Source organism: Tympanuchus pallidicinctus, unplaced genomic scaffold (genome assembly GCF_026119805.1).
Source record: "Tympanuchus pallidicinctus isolate F22 unplaced genomic scaffold, pur_lepc_1.0 scaffold22, whole genome shotgun sequence".
In the NCBI taxonomy this organism is placed as follows: domain Eukaryota; kingdom Metazoa; phylum Chordata; class Aves; order Galliformes; family Phasianidae; genus Tympanuchus; species Tympanuchus pallidicinctus.
The window spans coordinates 35,451,826-35,468,436 of record NW_026294739.1 but is presented as its reverse complement, the minus strand read 5'-3'; the positions used below and the strand labels follow the sequence as shown (position 1 = coordinate 35,468,436).

Here is a 16,611-nt window from a genome sequence, read left to right as displayed (position 1 = left end):
TGAATGGAGATTGCTGAAATATGCGATTGTGTGCTTTGCTCCTTCTGAGATCCTGATGTTTTAGATGCACCTGTTTGGTTACTGGTCACTTTATATTATCCAATTTCAATCGAAATAGAATCATAGAATCATGTTGTTTTTCTCCTTTGAAAAATTGTTAAGTCACTTGTATAATGGCATTTTCTTTTCTCATGGTGTGCTGTGATGCACAAATGGCAAGGTGGTATATGTAATATTTATTAAAGATACTTGTGTGCAGAGAATCTTTGCCATTACTTCACTTCAGGTGAAGTTTTGATGTTTACAGTGTTTTAGCCTATATATTAAAGGCAAGCTACAAGTACTATTTTCATTTCAGCTTAATTTTTCTTTTGTATTGAATTCTTCTTGCCTGCATTTTTTTCTGGTTTTTTGTATCAATCTATATCTAACTTTTTTATGAAGTAAGCTTAGTTTTTTTCCCCCTCTTCTGGGTGCCTCCAGAACAGTTCTTTCACATTTAAACTTCACTACTGAAATTAAGCGATAAAATCGCTTTTTCCCTGATGAATACATGGTTATTGGATTCCTTGCTATGTGAATGTCATGTACATTTTTTTTCTTGATTTCATCTTGCTTTCAGGATGTTTAATGAGGCTACTTTCATTACCTTTCCCTGTTGCTGATAGTTTACTTTGCTCCTCCTTATTTGTTTGGATGTTCTGTATAGTTTTTGTCCTCAGTAGGAAATGGCAGTACCTCTCAGCATTGCTGCAGTTTCAGTTGATCTGTTCAAATCTCTTAAAGTTTTTTGAGCCATTTTGCCAATTGATCCCTTTCCATGGAAGGCCAAGCAACTTGTTGTTCAAAGATGAAATGTTCTGGTTTTTTAAAACGTTTTCTCGTGTTGCATATGCTTAAGTGATCAGAAGGTAATGGATGCCCCACTGAGAGTAGCTGGGATTTATCTAGTACTTAGTAGATCATCATCACTCGTGATTTAGCTGAGGCAATAAAATTATCTTTAGCTCATGTAGGATGTTTGTAGAAATCAATTAGGCTTTTTTTTTTTTTTTTTTTACTTTGAGATTCCTGATTTATATATTAGAGAGGGATATTTGTATTACAGGAGGAGTCTATGTTTGTTTCAAGGCACAGTAGAGGAATTTTTTTTTTATTATTTTCTGGGGAGGAAAGAGAGAAAGCTGCCATGGCAGAGTATATGAGGATGAGGACCATTTCTGATTCAGTTTTTCGAACTTCAATTTATTAATGTTTGCTGTCAAAATCTCATGTATCTCTGCAATCACTGAAATTAATCAAAACCTACTAGGTCACAGCCAGAAAATGTGTGCCATCAGTGGAATATATACTGCAGTGTTTAAAATCTTAGAGGGAAGGAAAATAAAAGCTTCTAATGTTCCCTATTAACTTTGTCAGCGTACTTGTTCTCCTACTTTGCTTCATTGTTTGCCTTCCAGCCTTTTGTCTTGCTGCAGTCTGGTGTTGCGGCAGGTGTAGTGATCCAAGCTGGGAGACTGCTGTACATCGCGGAGTTAGCGATCCGCATAACTGCTGACCTGAGTTACAAGCATGCCTGTGCTGTTCTGCACATATCACTTGGCTGCAGGACAAACTTAGCAGCTAACAGAGAAGCCTGTGGGCAGCTCCCACTTGGCACCTGGTGATGGTCCCACTGGCGTGTCCTTGTCTTTACCTTGAAGTGATGTGTGTTTTGTGAACGTCGTTTCAGTTGACAGTGGAAATGATGAATAGAATTGTTTACTTTTCAGAAAAATCTAAAGGAGCTCTGGAGACCATAATGCCAATGAACCTCACTTCTGATAGGATATGCACAGTATGCTGTGCCCTGTCCTTCGTTCTGTCTTGTACTGCACAATTTGTGTTTTCCAGCACCTGAAGAGCTCTAAGATTATCTATGCTAGTCACTTTTTCTCTCTCATGTCATCTCCTCTAAAAGGTATTTTAATCAATTCCGTATGAAGTCTTAAAATCTTTCTCATTGGGATCTATGATGAATACTTGCACTAGTACATTACTGGGAAAAATCAAGTCTGTCACAGTCGTATTTATTATGTAGCTGTGTATGTTTTATGAGAGTTGGGTGCAGGTTCATAGTTTCAATTAATTCTAGACATGAAAATAACAGAATCTCACTTTAGTGCTTAGAAGAGTAGATAGACAGAATTTAGATTCTTAAGTCAGTATTAATTCAGATCCTCCAGTGGTTGCATAAACATGAGTGACTCACTGACATTTTTGTGTTTGAGCTCCTTGCATATTGACACATGCCTAAAACTGAAGAGCTGTGTGCTTATATTCTTCCTACACAGTGATTCAGACACAAAGCAGTGAGCAACAGAGCTCTGCCACTACTTCTGAGCCTTATGATAACTAGTATAGCTGTTGTTCTGTTTGGGTTTTTTCAGTTGTTGTTGTGAATGTTGTTTTTCAAATGTGTCAGAGAAGCTGGTGATTCTGTTACTGCCCAGAATCTACATAGACAAAGTTAAACCACTCAGACTGTTTTTTTTCTCCATAGCCTTTCTTAGTTGGGATTTTACATCTTCTTTTCAGCATCACTGAAATAATACTTAAAAGTCTACACTAGCAAACTTTTACTTAAGGCCCATAAATCTTGGTTTAGGGTCCGTACTGAGTATGTATCATGATGGTTAGGATATTTCAAAAGGACTTCAAGAGGATTTCAGAAGTTCAGAAGTGGAGGGAGGATTAAGTTACCTTTTAATGTTATTGGGCATCTCTCTTCTCTGCCAGGATTATGCTTAGGGCAGGCTAATAATACGTAAATGTTTACATAGTTCATAAGTAATTACTCCCACAAAAGCCCAGGGTGTTGCCTGTCTGACTGCAGTGATTTACTGTGCTACACTTGCCTTTATGGCACACTGTTATGCATAAGGACTGAGAGTACTGGCAGGTGATTTGACAGGCTGCACAAAGTAAGGTTCAGAGAGATGAGGAAGTCTGGAAAAAAAACTAAGGAATAAACTGTATGTTAACACTGTATATTCCCGATATTAATGTGAAAGTAACAAAAAGATGTTCTGTACCAATTATCAAATATCACTTTCACAGTACCATGAAGTCACTGTTTCTGAGAAACGCAAGCAAATGCTTCCTTTTAAAATGTGTACCTGGGTTATAGAGAGAGTTAAACGTGTGGGAACTAAATTAGAAGCTAGTCTTAAATCAGAGCAAGTTAAAATGGAAGCCTTATTTAATTGATTTTAAACACTTCCGAATCAAGCTGTTTATTTCTTTCTCTGAAGCCTTTCATGCTACATCTACAAATCTAATTTCTGTGATTGATTACTGTGATTAAATGATAAAGCATTTTTGTCAACTCTTGACCTCAATCTGTGCTGTAGTTTAGAAAGCCTAGCTTCTAGATGCTAACTGAAGGAAATTAAAAGAGGCAAAAACCATTGTATTCATCTGAAAATATACTGATACATGATGATGGAAGAATATCATTAAAATAATTATGTTATACTTCTGGAAAGTACTTTCAGAACAATTATTTTAAATGCCTACAAAACAGTGAAATAAAGACATCTATTGTAGTTAGGAATAACTTTGGCTTGCTGGCTGTCCTGGTGAGCAAGTTCAGAAAATGATTAATAGCTTCAAATATTCATAGAGCTGCCATAAGACCACAGTGTTTCATCTCCTGCTGTATCCTGTATTTTCAATAAAGGCATGTAGTATTCTTTTGACTTGAGTGAAAACCTCCTCAATAGAATTCCAGTCTACAGATTTCTCTTTAGGCTACATACTTGAATATTTCTTCCTTCTAGTTATGGCTATACTGGGATGTGTATAGAATAACAGGTATTTTTATCTGTAGTTCCTGGTTTGTCTCTATTTGCTGTCTTATCTAAATTTATTAATTTTTTCACTTCTTGGTTTTAAATTCTTAGTGTTGAAAGTGTAAGTACTGCATATAAACCTATAAATGCTTATTTTTCATTCTGCCACATAATTAGATGAAACATTTTTTAATCATTTGTTTCCAACTTGTTTTAATTAGATACTAATAATTGGCATCTTGAATTGCAAACATGTAATCTAAGGAATCATTTTTTTAGTGAGGCTTTCATTCAGAGGGAATGCTTTCACTGGCAAATACTGTATTCCCCAGTATGCCATTATCACAGACTTTGGTGATAAATAGTAGTGAAGATGGACATATGGAGATAGTAAGAAACTGAGTACAGACAGCTGAAAGAACAGTTTCGAGTGCAATACACTTCTATGAAATTATCCAGGCACAGTTTAAAATCAGTGTGTGCGTATATATGTGTGTGTGTGTGTATATATATATATATATATTCAACAGATATATATTCAATATATATATATTAGTTCTTTGCAAGTGTCTACTTGTAAGAACTCTAATTAAACTAGATCACGGTTAGTTTCATCGCCTGTCAGAGGCAAAGCCAGATAAACAACTTGTTTAAGGCATAGAATTTATGAGCTAACCTATAGTTATACATTGTCTTAAAAAATAGTTTTTTTGCTTGTCTTTGTGTTTGTTTCTGATGTGGAAGGGTAAAGGAAATTGGCATTTCCCTTTTAAATGATGCTTTGATTTATATCTTCCCTTATTCTCCCAATGCATTTGGTATTATTTTGATGTTTTCAAAGTCTTTGAATGCACATTACCAAGGAAAGGAGAATAAAAAGCTTCCTACAGTGAATAACCTTGTCTATCCATTCAAAAGGCTTATCATTTAGACTACAACAATATTCTGTATTTAAGTGTAATGCCATGTTTTCATCTTTGTTTTTGAAATAGGGTGATAATTTCTAGCTGTTTGAAAAATGAGAATTGAAAGAAAGCATCTTTTAAAAAGTTCATGCAATTCTTTTTAAAAGAGTATGTCGAGGTGACGAAAAAGAGAAATTGAAAGAATTTGCTTAGCTCAAGTTGTCACCTTTTATAGTTGGATAATTTCACATGATACTGATATAATGCATGACATTAAATGCTCGCATTCATTTTAAGTTGCAGTTACGAGTTCTCAGGTTCAGGTAATACACTGTCCTAAACATTGTAGATAGTCTGATTTGATTTATGGCTGAGCATTAATTCTATGTGCTTGCACTTTTAACAGTGAAATTACAAAAAGGTTTTTTCATATTAAGGTCCAGCCAAATTCAGGCATAGAGCAGAAAAACAGAGACCTTTCTTTTGTTTTTCACAGAAGTTCAAGAAACATGGTTGTATTGTTTTGGGGAAAGTATTTTAATATCCCATTTTATTTTTTATGCATCTTTGATGCCAGTGCAAGTTTTGAAATACTAACTGATACTGTGCAAAGAAACTTACTTCAGCATCAGAAGTATTTTTTCACAAGGTAAAGCTTTTGTCCTCCTCTAACTCTGAAATTTGTGTCAATATTCTAGCCCTTCTTGTCGTAAAATAACAAAAAAGCACCAATTTGTTTTAGGGAGTACATAAGCTGAAAAACCATGGTGAGGGATTACGGAAAGCAGTAGATAGGTACACTTGTACTTGAGTCGGAATAAAGTAAGAACAAAGTTATTCCTGCTGTTTTGAACCTATTTATTTAACATATTTGTTAGTTTAAATCAGGCATGACATAAGAGTTTTGTGATTGTAAGGCTAGAATAAATGCTTATTAATTTTTAAATGTCTGGTAGCTTTTTGAGTGATTTTTTTAATTGAATATATATTTCAGTTGGTTTCAAAATTACAAAGATATTGTAATTTATTATTTTATAGGAATTAAATTGTTATTTATACATAATGTCTTACAGCAATCAACAAGCATTTTTACTAGAAAATGTCCCATGCAATAATGCAAGCTGCAAGAGTGCACGTCGTATGTTTAAAGTTTTTTGGGAGCTCTCTGACCTAAATCAAATCAAAGATGCAGTCGTAGCAACCTTCTTTGATATCTACGAAGATGTAAGTTCAACTCTTCACTGCAGCAGAGTGTCACTCCTGTGCTGCTGTATATGTTTTGTGTTATTCTTACACTGCCATGTGTAAACATTGGCTTAACAGCACATGGCAGGCAGTGCTTTCAGACTGGGATGTTTCTGCATGCTGTTGAAATACTCTCTGGAAGATGGGCAGGTAGCAGCAGCCCATTCACAGACTAAAAGTTTGCCAGCCTTCTATTTGCTGTTTGAACTGCCCTCTTCAGTGCCATGGAAGACACAAACCTCGTGTATTATCCTTGCTATGTGTGGATGGAGGGTCTAATATTGCCATAGATTAATACAATACTAAATATATTATAACTGGTAGAGGAAAAGTAAACTTTGCTGCACGCTTTTTTTCTTTTCCTTTGTGTCTCTAAGGGAATTTATTTACTGAATTTAGATGCTATGTAAAGTAAATCAGCATTCTCATTCCTAACTCAACTTTTTTTTTTTTCCCTCTAGGGAATCTTGGATATCATTGTAGTAAGCAAGGGCCACTCCAGTGAAGACTTTGCTATCCATACGTTAAAAAACAACTTTGAAGCAGATGCATATTTTGTTAAAGTTATTGGTAAGTTATTACCATAAAATCAGGTCAAAATCAGATCTTGAGGGGAATGTGAATATTTGATCCTCTGTACATGATAACATTATGGTAATGCAGTGTGCATGCAGTACTAGAAAAAAAAATACAGCATGGAAAATGTTAGGGTCTGTAGAAAGAGATTGCAGAATCTATACTTGGATAATTCATTTTTGTTTGGTTTCAAAGGTTGGGGTTTTTTCCTAATTTTAAGTTAGCATACTTGATTTCCAAGCAATTCTGTCCACTATTCTCCATACTTCTGTTGTTCTAATATCACTTCACCAGTTTTTAATAACAGTTTTGACCACAAAGTCCTTCAAGTAAATAAGTGTTCATTATCTCTGGGTGTGTGCTTTTACTTAGAAAGCAGGTCATATCTCACTTGTTACCTAGAGGCGGGCTAAATCCTTCCTTTCATTTTGAAGCTTTGGTTCTTCACTTCTGCATCTTAGCAAAATCCTAAAGACAGATACTAGACTTTAAAAGATCTTCTGGCTTTCAGAGGAAAACTAATTGTGAAATATCAAAAATTATGATCTGCAGGGAAACTGAGTTATTCATTCTAAAAGTGAAATGTGAAGAAATTCATGACTTCAATCCATGATGATATATAACTACAGGGGAACAAGTGTGTCTGGCTTTCTGTTGTCCATGCCTTCTGTGATGGATATGACAGAAATTAACAAACTTACAACAAGAGTAAATAGTAAGAGTAATTTCCTGAACAGCAATTTTTGAAGTACTAATATAAATTCCTGGAGAAGCTGCAGAGTTTCCATCATTAGAGACTTATACAACTAGATTGAACAAACTATGCAGTATATCTGGTTTTGAGGGAAAGGGCTGGACTTGGCTGACCTCAAGGGCTCCCTTTTGTGAATCTTCTATATAATACTTTCACTTATCTCCAAATGTAGCTGTCACTGTCACTGTGTAGCAATGATATAGCGCTGTCACTGTAAAAGCAACGTAATTCTACACATATCTATTCTTCAGCATAGACTTTAATGTCTCATGATATTTAAAATTTAGAGGAAGATCAGCCTATTAGTCACTGACCTAATAAAAATGTAATTATGCTTATAGGTATGTATGCCATAACAATTCAGAAGAGATCCATAAGACATTAAAGAAGCATTGGCTTGAAGGAATGGGCTTTGTCTGTCCACCATGACTATCTTTTTATCTTGGCTATTTTCAGAATTTAGGCAAGAACCAATAAACAAATATATTTATTTTCATTTGTGCCTTGAGTGGTTGTGCTATTTTCTTTCCAGCAAGGACTTCTGTCCTAATTTACTAGAGTTTCTCTTCCCATATCCTTTGGAAATGATGCAGAATCTAGGCCAAAATGAACTGGTTTCATTTCAGTGATCTTCTGCATGGAGCATATTTCATGTTCTGCATGATCTATTCTGAGAGTACGTTTCCATGTCTCAGTCAGTTTGGTGTTTTCAGCCTATATTTATGTATTACATGGCATGAAATACATCTTAACAGAACAATTTAGGATGACAGATAGCATGGCAAGGATGTGTGAATTAATTAAAGCATTGGTTTAAAAGGCTATTGTTACGCTATGATATTTGTAATTCAGAGTAATTAGGTTTTCAAATTGCCCTACCATGTTTTTTCAGACTGCAGAGGTGTTGAGCTTTGAGCTCATTGCTTGGCTGCCCTCCTTCATTTCTGAGGAGGGATAAAAGGTAAAGCTGTAAGTGAACTCAGAGAAAACTAAACAAGAACAGGAGGTTCACTGTGGAGAAATTGTTTGCCTTTGTGTTTTTTAAATATACGTAATGATTCTGAACATGCATTCTGCATGCTGTAAGATGAACAGAATTGCATCTACTGGGGGCTGATTCATGTGTTAGTTACTCTGTAGTTTGGCCTTTATTTTCATCATATTAGACTACAATGATTTGTCATGCTGATGGAAGATGTACTCTTTTTAAATAATACTGAGTATGGATAGTGTAATAATCACAAGCGTGAAGAAAACTTTCTAGAAAAATGCTTATTTCACAAAGCTACATTAGACAGACAATTGTGTGATATTTTGAATGGGTAATAGAATAATTTTCAGCATCGGTATTACATATATCTTAAAATTGGTTTGCTTTGACTTTTAGCACTGTACTTGGTATGCTCATGTTTTTGTAGAAACCCCAGAAAATGGAAATTAGAGTAGCTTAAAAACATTTCTGCTGTGTCAGAGGAGGGAGTATTTATAGTAAAACAGGCTTTATACCCATTGGTGTATCACTAAATGCACTGTCTTCATTTATTTGGTATATGGACAATGAAAGTAGTCAAATGAACTTGGTCAGGTTATTTGTTCCCACAGTGAAATTGAACAGCAAATTGCCATGTGCTGTTTTTCATCAAAATAGGAAGAGGTGGCTCCACTTGAACGTGCATTTTTGTCCAACATACAACATAATTTGTAGCTTGTTGTCCATTATTAGATACAGGCACCATCTTCAAATTGTACTTTGCCATACCATCACCTTAATTGTCCAGACTTTCGACTGTATGGATGCAGATTTTTCTCTATTTGGATGTTTAAAAATGTTAAGTCACAAACTAAAAATTTTAACTTTGAAATAATTTCCATTCAGATTTTCACAGAAAATACAAATAGTCCTTATTATACTAGTTTGGGATGATTTTTGATCAGACACACCGCTTAGTGCCTCGCTGTCACTGCACATTTGGTACCCGAGATTTTGTGCATCTAATATTTAATGTGACAGGATGTTCTAGGTTACAGAACAGATGGCTTTCATTGTCCCTTAGTTGATTATAAATGTTCAACATTTCTATAGTCAGCTGATTTTTCAAGCTGACAAGTAATTCAACAACTGTCATATGCTTTAGGTATTAAGAAGCATTATGCACATCTGCTTATAATACTTCTGAATAATACAGAATAAACAGGTAATGGGACTTGATTTGAATCAAGTTTAAAGCCTGTATTTGGGGAAAAGCCTTTACTTTGCTCTTTTCCAGTTAAAAAAAAAAAAGTAAAGCTGAATTTCTGGCAAGTATATTTTAAATGGTTAGAAGTAAAGTGTAATGAGTAAAATGTACAGTCCACTATGTTTTAACATTTTTTAATTTGGATTTTTTTCAACTGACAAATGTGTCTTTAGGAAGCAAGCTAACCAGTGAGGTATGAGAAAACAGTGATTAGCTGATTAATTTCTGCAAAGTAATATACTTAAGCAAATTAGCATTCTTGTAGTGCGTAAGTCGTAATGAATAAGATCTGTTTTGTTTATCTATCTTAATGGATACATGACATCTAGTAGTATGTTTCAACAGATTTTTGAGGTTGTGCTTGTAAGATGGCTTCTTCATATAAATACTGTAAGCTTACTTTCTGTTCTTGCAGTTCTCAGTGGCCTCTGTTCTAATGACTGTCCTCGGAAAATAACAGTAAGTATAACTGTGTCTTTACAATACTATTTAGGTTTAAATAAGCTGGGGTCTAATTATGCTGACAGTCGTTCACGTACATAACCAGGACAGTTACTGACCAGAAGAACGTATGATCCAAAGATCGACGGGCCAAGTGGTGCATGTGTGAGACTGTCTTTCTTCAGTTGTCTCCATGGACTGATTCTGCAGTGAGATTTGTTATGCAGCATCACAGGGGCTGGGTTATGTCAGGTACAAGAAAAACGTGTAATACTGCTGGATGCCTAATCCATGAAATGTGCCACGTCTTGATCAGGGCAGTCATAAAGGTCAGGTAAAACACTGTGGGACAAATTCAGCTCTTGGGTGCTGGGTTGCAACTTCTGGGCTAAAGTCAGGTACATGGGTACAAGGAAGGAGGAGGAAGGAAGAGAAAGAAATGTACTTGGTTTTGATGGTTCTGCAGATTAGCTACATGTAGATGTCTTAATTCTATTTCAAATCTTTTAATAATCTCCAGAGACCCTGAAAGCCACCTGTTTTCTGTTAACTTTCAATTAGCAAATGACAGTATTCACAGAGAGAGGCCTGAAAGGGGAACTCGGGAATCAAAGTTAATTTTGCAGAGCTGAATTGCAAAAGCTGCAAACTTAAAATTTAGTTTGAAAACTAGAAAACAACCTGCTTCGAAAGAAACCATCCTTTTCTTCAAGCCTATTTTAAGACATCAGATTAATTTCTAATAAAAGATATTAAGAGGTTTTTGGTAGTATTATTAGCTTAATTACCAAAATGAGGAGAAGGTTTAGAAAGCAGATGTTAAACAGATGTTGAACACTTGATAGTCAAGATTATTTCAATGATACTATTTCAAAATACTATTGCAAAAAAAAAAAAAAAAGCCAACAAACTAACAGATAAAACTTAGTGTCATGAGGTACATTATGTCAGAATACAAATACTTGGCCAAGACAATAATAATGCACATTTTAACATCAAAGAAGGTTCATCTTTCACAGTTCTGCATTAACATCATCTTTTCTGTCTCCTTATGCTTCACTGTGGCCAATTACTGTTTTCCCAGATTTGATACTGGCTTTCATCATCGTTACTTATTTCTTACGGTTTACAACTTACTATTTTTTGAGGCGTGATGCAAAACATTCATCATCTCTTCTTCAGTGAACTTTCTGCATCTCATCTGAAAGGTCGTTTTACTGAACTCAGTGTCATAATATCGGCTTGAATTCACTGTTTGAAGAGAAAGAAAAAAGAAAAATGCCTTATTTAAAGTCTTCTCTTGTAGCTGTTCCCTGTCCCTCCCTTAACAGATAATTCCCCCCCACATATGCTCCTCCTATTCTCACGTAGGTACATGACACGGTTCATCACTCAGTAATCCACAACTCCCTTTGATTTTCCTTCCTTTTTTTTTTTTACCCCCGTAACTGTACTTTGATGTTTAAGCTCATCTTCTGTGAAAATAATTTATTTAAAATAGATATTGGTACCTGAAAATTAACTGTTCAGCTGTTTCAATTAAATAAAACATTGCTGAATATTGATAATAATTTTGAATTTCTATTCTATTTTCAGATTAAGAAACTCCATCAGAATGGAGCATTCTCAGAAAAATCTTGAATGAGTCCTTTTGTTTTTTTGGTTTGTTTTTTTTTTCAGAACATGCAGTTACAATTTGAGGTTTTAGATTTTTAATATATTTAAAGCTCTGTAGGTTCAACCTTTTGCCGTAGGACTGAATAGCTTTGCTTTCTTCATGAGAAACAGAATGGTACTTAGACAACTGATTAGCCTTATTTTGAAAATGAATTTCCATGTATTGCTATGGGCAGTGTAAGAGCAAGACTTCAAAATAATCTATCCTGCAGAAATCATTAATCTGTAAAAGTTTGTCTTTGCTTTCATATTTTTATTATTAGAGCTTTGTCTGTTCCTAAAATTTTGCCTACTTCTTTTCCCTCCCCTCTCACTTTTAGCCTTTTGGTGTTAATCAGCCTGGTCCTTACATCATGTATACAACTGTTGATGCAAATGGATACTTGAAAAATGGGTCAGGTAAGATAATCTCATAAGAACAGACATTGCTAACTAATGACAATAATCTAAGGAAAGAGATGTGGGCGTTTGGGGTCCTAAATCAGTGTTAATGCTGTCACTCTGAGCACTGTGCTCAGAACTGTTTATTCTACCCTAGGAAATACAGAGAAATAACATGACATTAAATGTGTACCAGATAGCTGCAAATATTCTGATACTCTGTAGTACTTCTGCATTCATACATGCTTAAAGTTGGGCTTGAAATTATAAGGCTACGTTTTTGTTCAAGCTAGTAATTACTGCCCATATATGAAAATGCAGAGTATTTTTTTCTAACTGTACAAGTTCAGTTTTACAAACTAATCCTCTAGTTTTGCTCTTGGCGTCATTGCTCTGAAAGGTTTCTTCATAAGCTAAATCTGAGAGCTTAGTTAGGAACACTTAAAACACCACAGTAAATCTAGAGATGCGTAGTTAATCTAAGAGGAGAGCACAGTGCATCAGGCCATGCCCTTAGGCAGGCAGTGCTGCTGTGTATAACTAGCATATCATTATTGGCAGTTGCCAAAATGACGGCTGGCAAACTTTGTCAGTGCCGAGTCACTGTAGAGCCTCTCTTGTTAACCATACAAAAAAAAATACTGGCAAAGGTTTGTACAAGATCTCTCTCTTTTTCCTGGATTCCTGTGGATGTGAAACTTACTTCAGTATGCTGTCTTTTTGCTTATTTGTAGTCCTAAATAAGTTGAATACACTAGCCTACTGAAGCGAAGCGTAATTGAAGAATATGTGCTGCAAATAAAACTACAGGTTCTGTAAAATTCAACAGTTAAGTAGAAAACAAAATTCCATGTGAGAAAAAACTCTTTAAGTAGAGATCAACAGCTATTTGTAATGTTTTGTCCTCTGACTGGCCGTGTGGTCAATGTACAGTTGGAATTAGCCATAGCTTGAAATGTTCCTGCCCAAGCAGTGGGAAAGGAGTACAGCAGGGAAAAAAAAAAAAAAGAAAAGAAAAGAAAAAAAAGCTTAGTGTACTCTGGAGAAGTTATGAAGAAACAGAAGATAAGTCTGAAAGATGTTGCACGTTCCAGGCAGGAAGTAGGCCTGCTTGTAGAAGGGTGCAGGATTTCTCACCATGCAAATCCAGATGTGTTTTGTTTCACACTTTGCCTTGGTTTTGAAGGCAATTTAATTAAAGACAGGTTTTTAGAGATTGATACTGTGTTGTCCAGTGTACTTTAATGCTCACTGGTGTACCTTTTCTGCTCTGTACTTTTTAATGACTGAATATCTTGTTTTGAGTAATTTTGCTTCCATGTTGCATATTGACTGTAGACTTTGTGAGTGAGTTCTGTGGAGTATACTAAGAATGCTAAGAATACTACATAAGAATACTGTTGAAGATGAGCAATTTTGTTGTACCTATCCCTTTCTTCAAAGACTTAAGTGCTTGCTTTTCAACACAGCAAAACTGTAAACAGCTTGTAATTATCTTCATATCTTAATTAAAAACTCCTTCTTTCTTTTCACAAATTTGTTTAATAAAAATTAATCTTTGCTGTTATCTAAGCTACTTGCAGTTGACTGCTGCACCTCTACTCTTCAGGGCTATCTTCTGAGAATATGGATATCAGGTATCAAATAAAGCTGCTTTTGACAGCTGTTGGTAGAGTTGCTGGAAACTACTGTAATTTCTAGATTACAAAATTTCTTTCCAGCCTGCCACTAGAAGTTAGTTTGGTGCATTCTTTGAATGAACATGCATCTAAATGAACAGGTCAGTGAGTTTAAGGAAGTGTACTGTATTTATTCCTCCAGGCTCCCTTGTACTTAATGTGCCTGCCTAAATTTAGTACACCTGCTGAAGGACAAAACAGCTTCATAATCCCTTTGGCCGTGTGTATTTTCAGTAGATATGTATGCACAATCGTATTATCAGAAGTACTGATAGTAACAAAAAGGACTTTTTTGCATAAATGAAGAAATGCATTAGTGGCACCATCAAACTGATCTTTTCTTCATTAGCGAAGAGCTACAAAATGACTATAAATCAAATCAGCTATAACACAGTCTCTGCTGAGATCTAATTATACTCATCTAGATGCAACGTTCATGTAGTCAGAGCAGTTTTTCATTCTATTTATTTGTACTTAAAACTATCTCAGACTTAGAAGTCTGATATTTCAAGTGAAGTCATACTATACATTTATAAGACTGCATCTAACAGCTAGTATAATCTATATTATCCAATTCCTTAAAGCACTTTCTATTTGGGATACCAGAAATTGTAACTGTAGAGGATTAGAGGTTGACAGACCTGGATGGTTGATCACAGAAACTCACAGTTGGAAAAGACCTACAGGATCATCCAATATGCTGCTTTTTAAAATGAACTTAATTTGTATAAATCGAGATAGTTTAAATAAGTTCATTTGAAACTTATCTTAAGGAAACAGAGAATTACAAGTTTAGATGGGATTGGTTTGTGTGCACTCATTATTTCAGCAATCTTATAAGTCAGTGGGAAAATAAAGATGTTCCAACTACTGACCTCTGTGTCATGGAAGAATGCTACTAACTTACAAATTCCCTCTATCTGCAGGGGAATAAAGCTGATTTAAAATTTGGACCTATTTTACGTGTGATTTTCTTAATCTTGGGGAGTTGGCGATGTTGGTTGTTTTTATTTGTTTTCTGGATCTCTTTTTTAAAATGATTGTCCTAGGGTTTGGTAGTTCTTTTCAGGAAGATTGCTTTTAGGAATGCGAAGTTCAATTTATTTACAGTTTACTATGGGAAATATCTATCAAATATGATTTCATACTGCTATAGTACTCTTACTCTTCACTACTACTATATTTGCAATAATAAAAACCTAACAGAGCCCAATCATGATTAATTTCCTTTTCTGTTCTGACATGAAATAACAGTAATGAATTCCAAGTGCATTTATGACCCTCACAGTACTGCTAGAGGGAATTTTATAATACTCTTTGATCAACTTCTCAGCTGTAATGTGTTAATAGATTTTTTTGAATCTGTATAATTCCTGCAAGTACTTCTCAGTCACATTTTCTGAACCTATTATATTAAGTTTTTAGCTAAAGTTTCTTCTTTCTTAAGTCCTACTTGTAAAATTCAGTACATGTACTTCTAACTGGAATTATTGGCCTACAGGTTATTATTTTGATATGCATTGTGTTACAGCCAAATCATATTCTATCTGACTGCCAAGGAAAACCTCAAGCGACGCTTTCATATATACGTATTGGCTGACAGTACCAAACCCAGATGGCATTTTTGGGCCATGTATAAACCTAAGAAACGTCTGTTCCACATTGAGCTTTGAAAGTATGGCATCTATGTAATATCTTAAAACTAATTTTTATCAACTTATTTTCATTTTTTTAATGTAATACATATCCATAGCTATATCCAAAGCTTTTAATTTTGTGAAAGCAATAATGAAAGAATCTTATAGTTTATAATTACCTTTTCTGTATATCTATATATACCAGTATATATTCTATGTATCTATATAATCTCTTTCCAAAAAAGTAATATATAACAGTGTCGTTCTTTTTCTAATGAAAAGAACATTCCACATTTGGTTTGTTTTCCTGTCACTGTTGCTATTTGCTGTCTTTACCAGAAGTTTTACCAGAGGAACAATTATTGGTTGGACCATCTGAAACCAAACTAAAGAAGAAGAATGGTGGACATTTCTATTTCTGATGTTCCTAATTCTGCAGGTCTTTAGTTGTGAAATACAGTATCTTTTATGAATGCAATATTCATGCAAGCAGTAGAATAACAAGGCACATACGGCTGTCCTTATCAAATTCATTTTGAAGTTCTTTGATCTGCCAAGTCTTAACTACAGCAAATTTGCATAATTGAGAGGGTTTTTTAAAACGTTGTTAGAATTATTCTCTCTACTGTTAACATTCCAGTATGTTGTTAAAAGATAGCAGAATAATAATTAGCGTGTGTTCAGTGCTTTTTACTTCTACACTCCTCAATTTGCCTGTAATCTTACAACAAGAAATATTGTTAAATTAACTAAAAGGAATAGCAATTGCCAAAATGAGTGAAAGTACTGGGTCTTACATCTTCTGTTAACATCTCCACAGACCTTTCTTCTCTGAGAAGCAATTCAAGTGCAACAGCTTTTTATATTGAATGCATTTTATGATCAGATCAGGTTCTGGTGTAAATCTGGGAGAGGTGGGTAAACTAATTTCAGCCATGTTTTCTGATCCTGCAACCTCCTTTTCCCTTTCTCTTTCTCTTGGAGTTTCTATTTTTCAGGAGTCACAGCTCCACATCTGTATTTCCAGATTTTTATTTGCTTCCAAGGATCTTGTAATATTGTTCTGAGAGAGTTTTTCAGCTGAATCCTTCAACCAGGAGTACCTGGAGTAAGCTAGAATACAATAGCGGAACTTGAGCATAGAGTAAATTAAAGCTATTTCTGTGGCATGGTGGAGGTGCGTGAGCTGAATCTATTTACTAACAGTTCTACCATGGCTAAACTTAAAATGTGACATTTTTGCCAG

General features: G+C 34.9%; 1 protein-coding gene and 1 long non-coding RNA gene across 2 annotated transcripts in view; one reads left to right on the top strand and one right to left on the bottom strand.

The window, feature by feature from the left end:
* ITFG1 (integrin alpha FG-GAP repeat containing 1) overlaps nt 1–16,611 on the top strand; it is a 68,815-nt gene that overhangs the window by 39,931 nt on the left and 12,273 nt on the right. The window contains exons 11-14 of the mRNA XM_052685614.1: nt 5,812–5,962; nt 6,445–6,553; nt 9,966–10,009; nt 11,989–12,067. Coding sequence (XP_052541574.1) covers nt 5,812–5,962; nt 6,445–6,553; nt 9,966–10,009; nt 11,989–12,067 — 383 coding nt within the window. The remainder of the gene's footprint in view (nt 1–5,811; nt 5,963–6,444; nt 6,554–9,965; nt 10,010–11,988; nt 12,068–16,611) is intronic.
* Nucleotides 10,980–16,611, bottom strand: part of LOC128081901 (uncharacterized) — an 82,393-nt gene continuing 76,761 nt past the window's right edge. The window contains exon 4 of the long non-coding RNA XR_008207457.1: nt 10,980–11,242. This is a non-coding gene — a long non-coding RNA (uncharacterized LOC128081901). The remainder of the gene's footprint in view (nt 11,243–16,611) is intronic.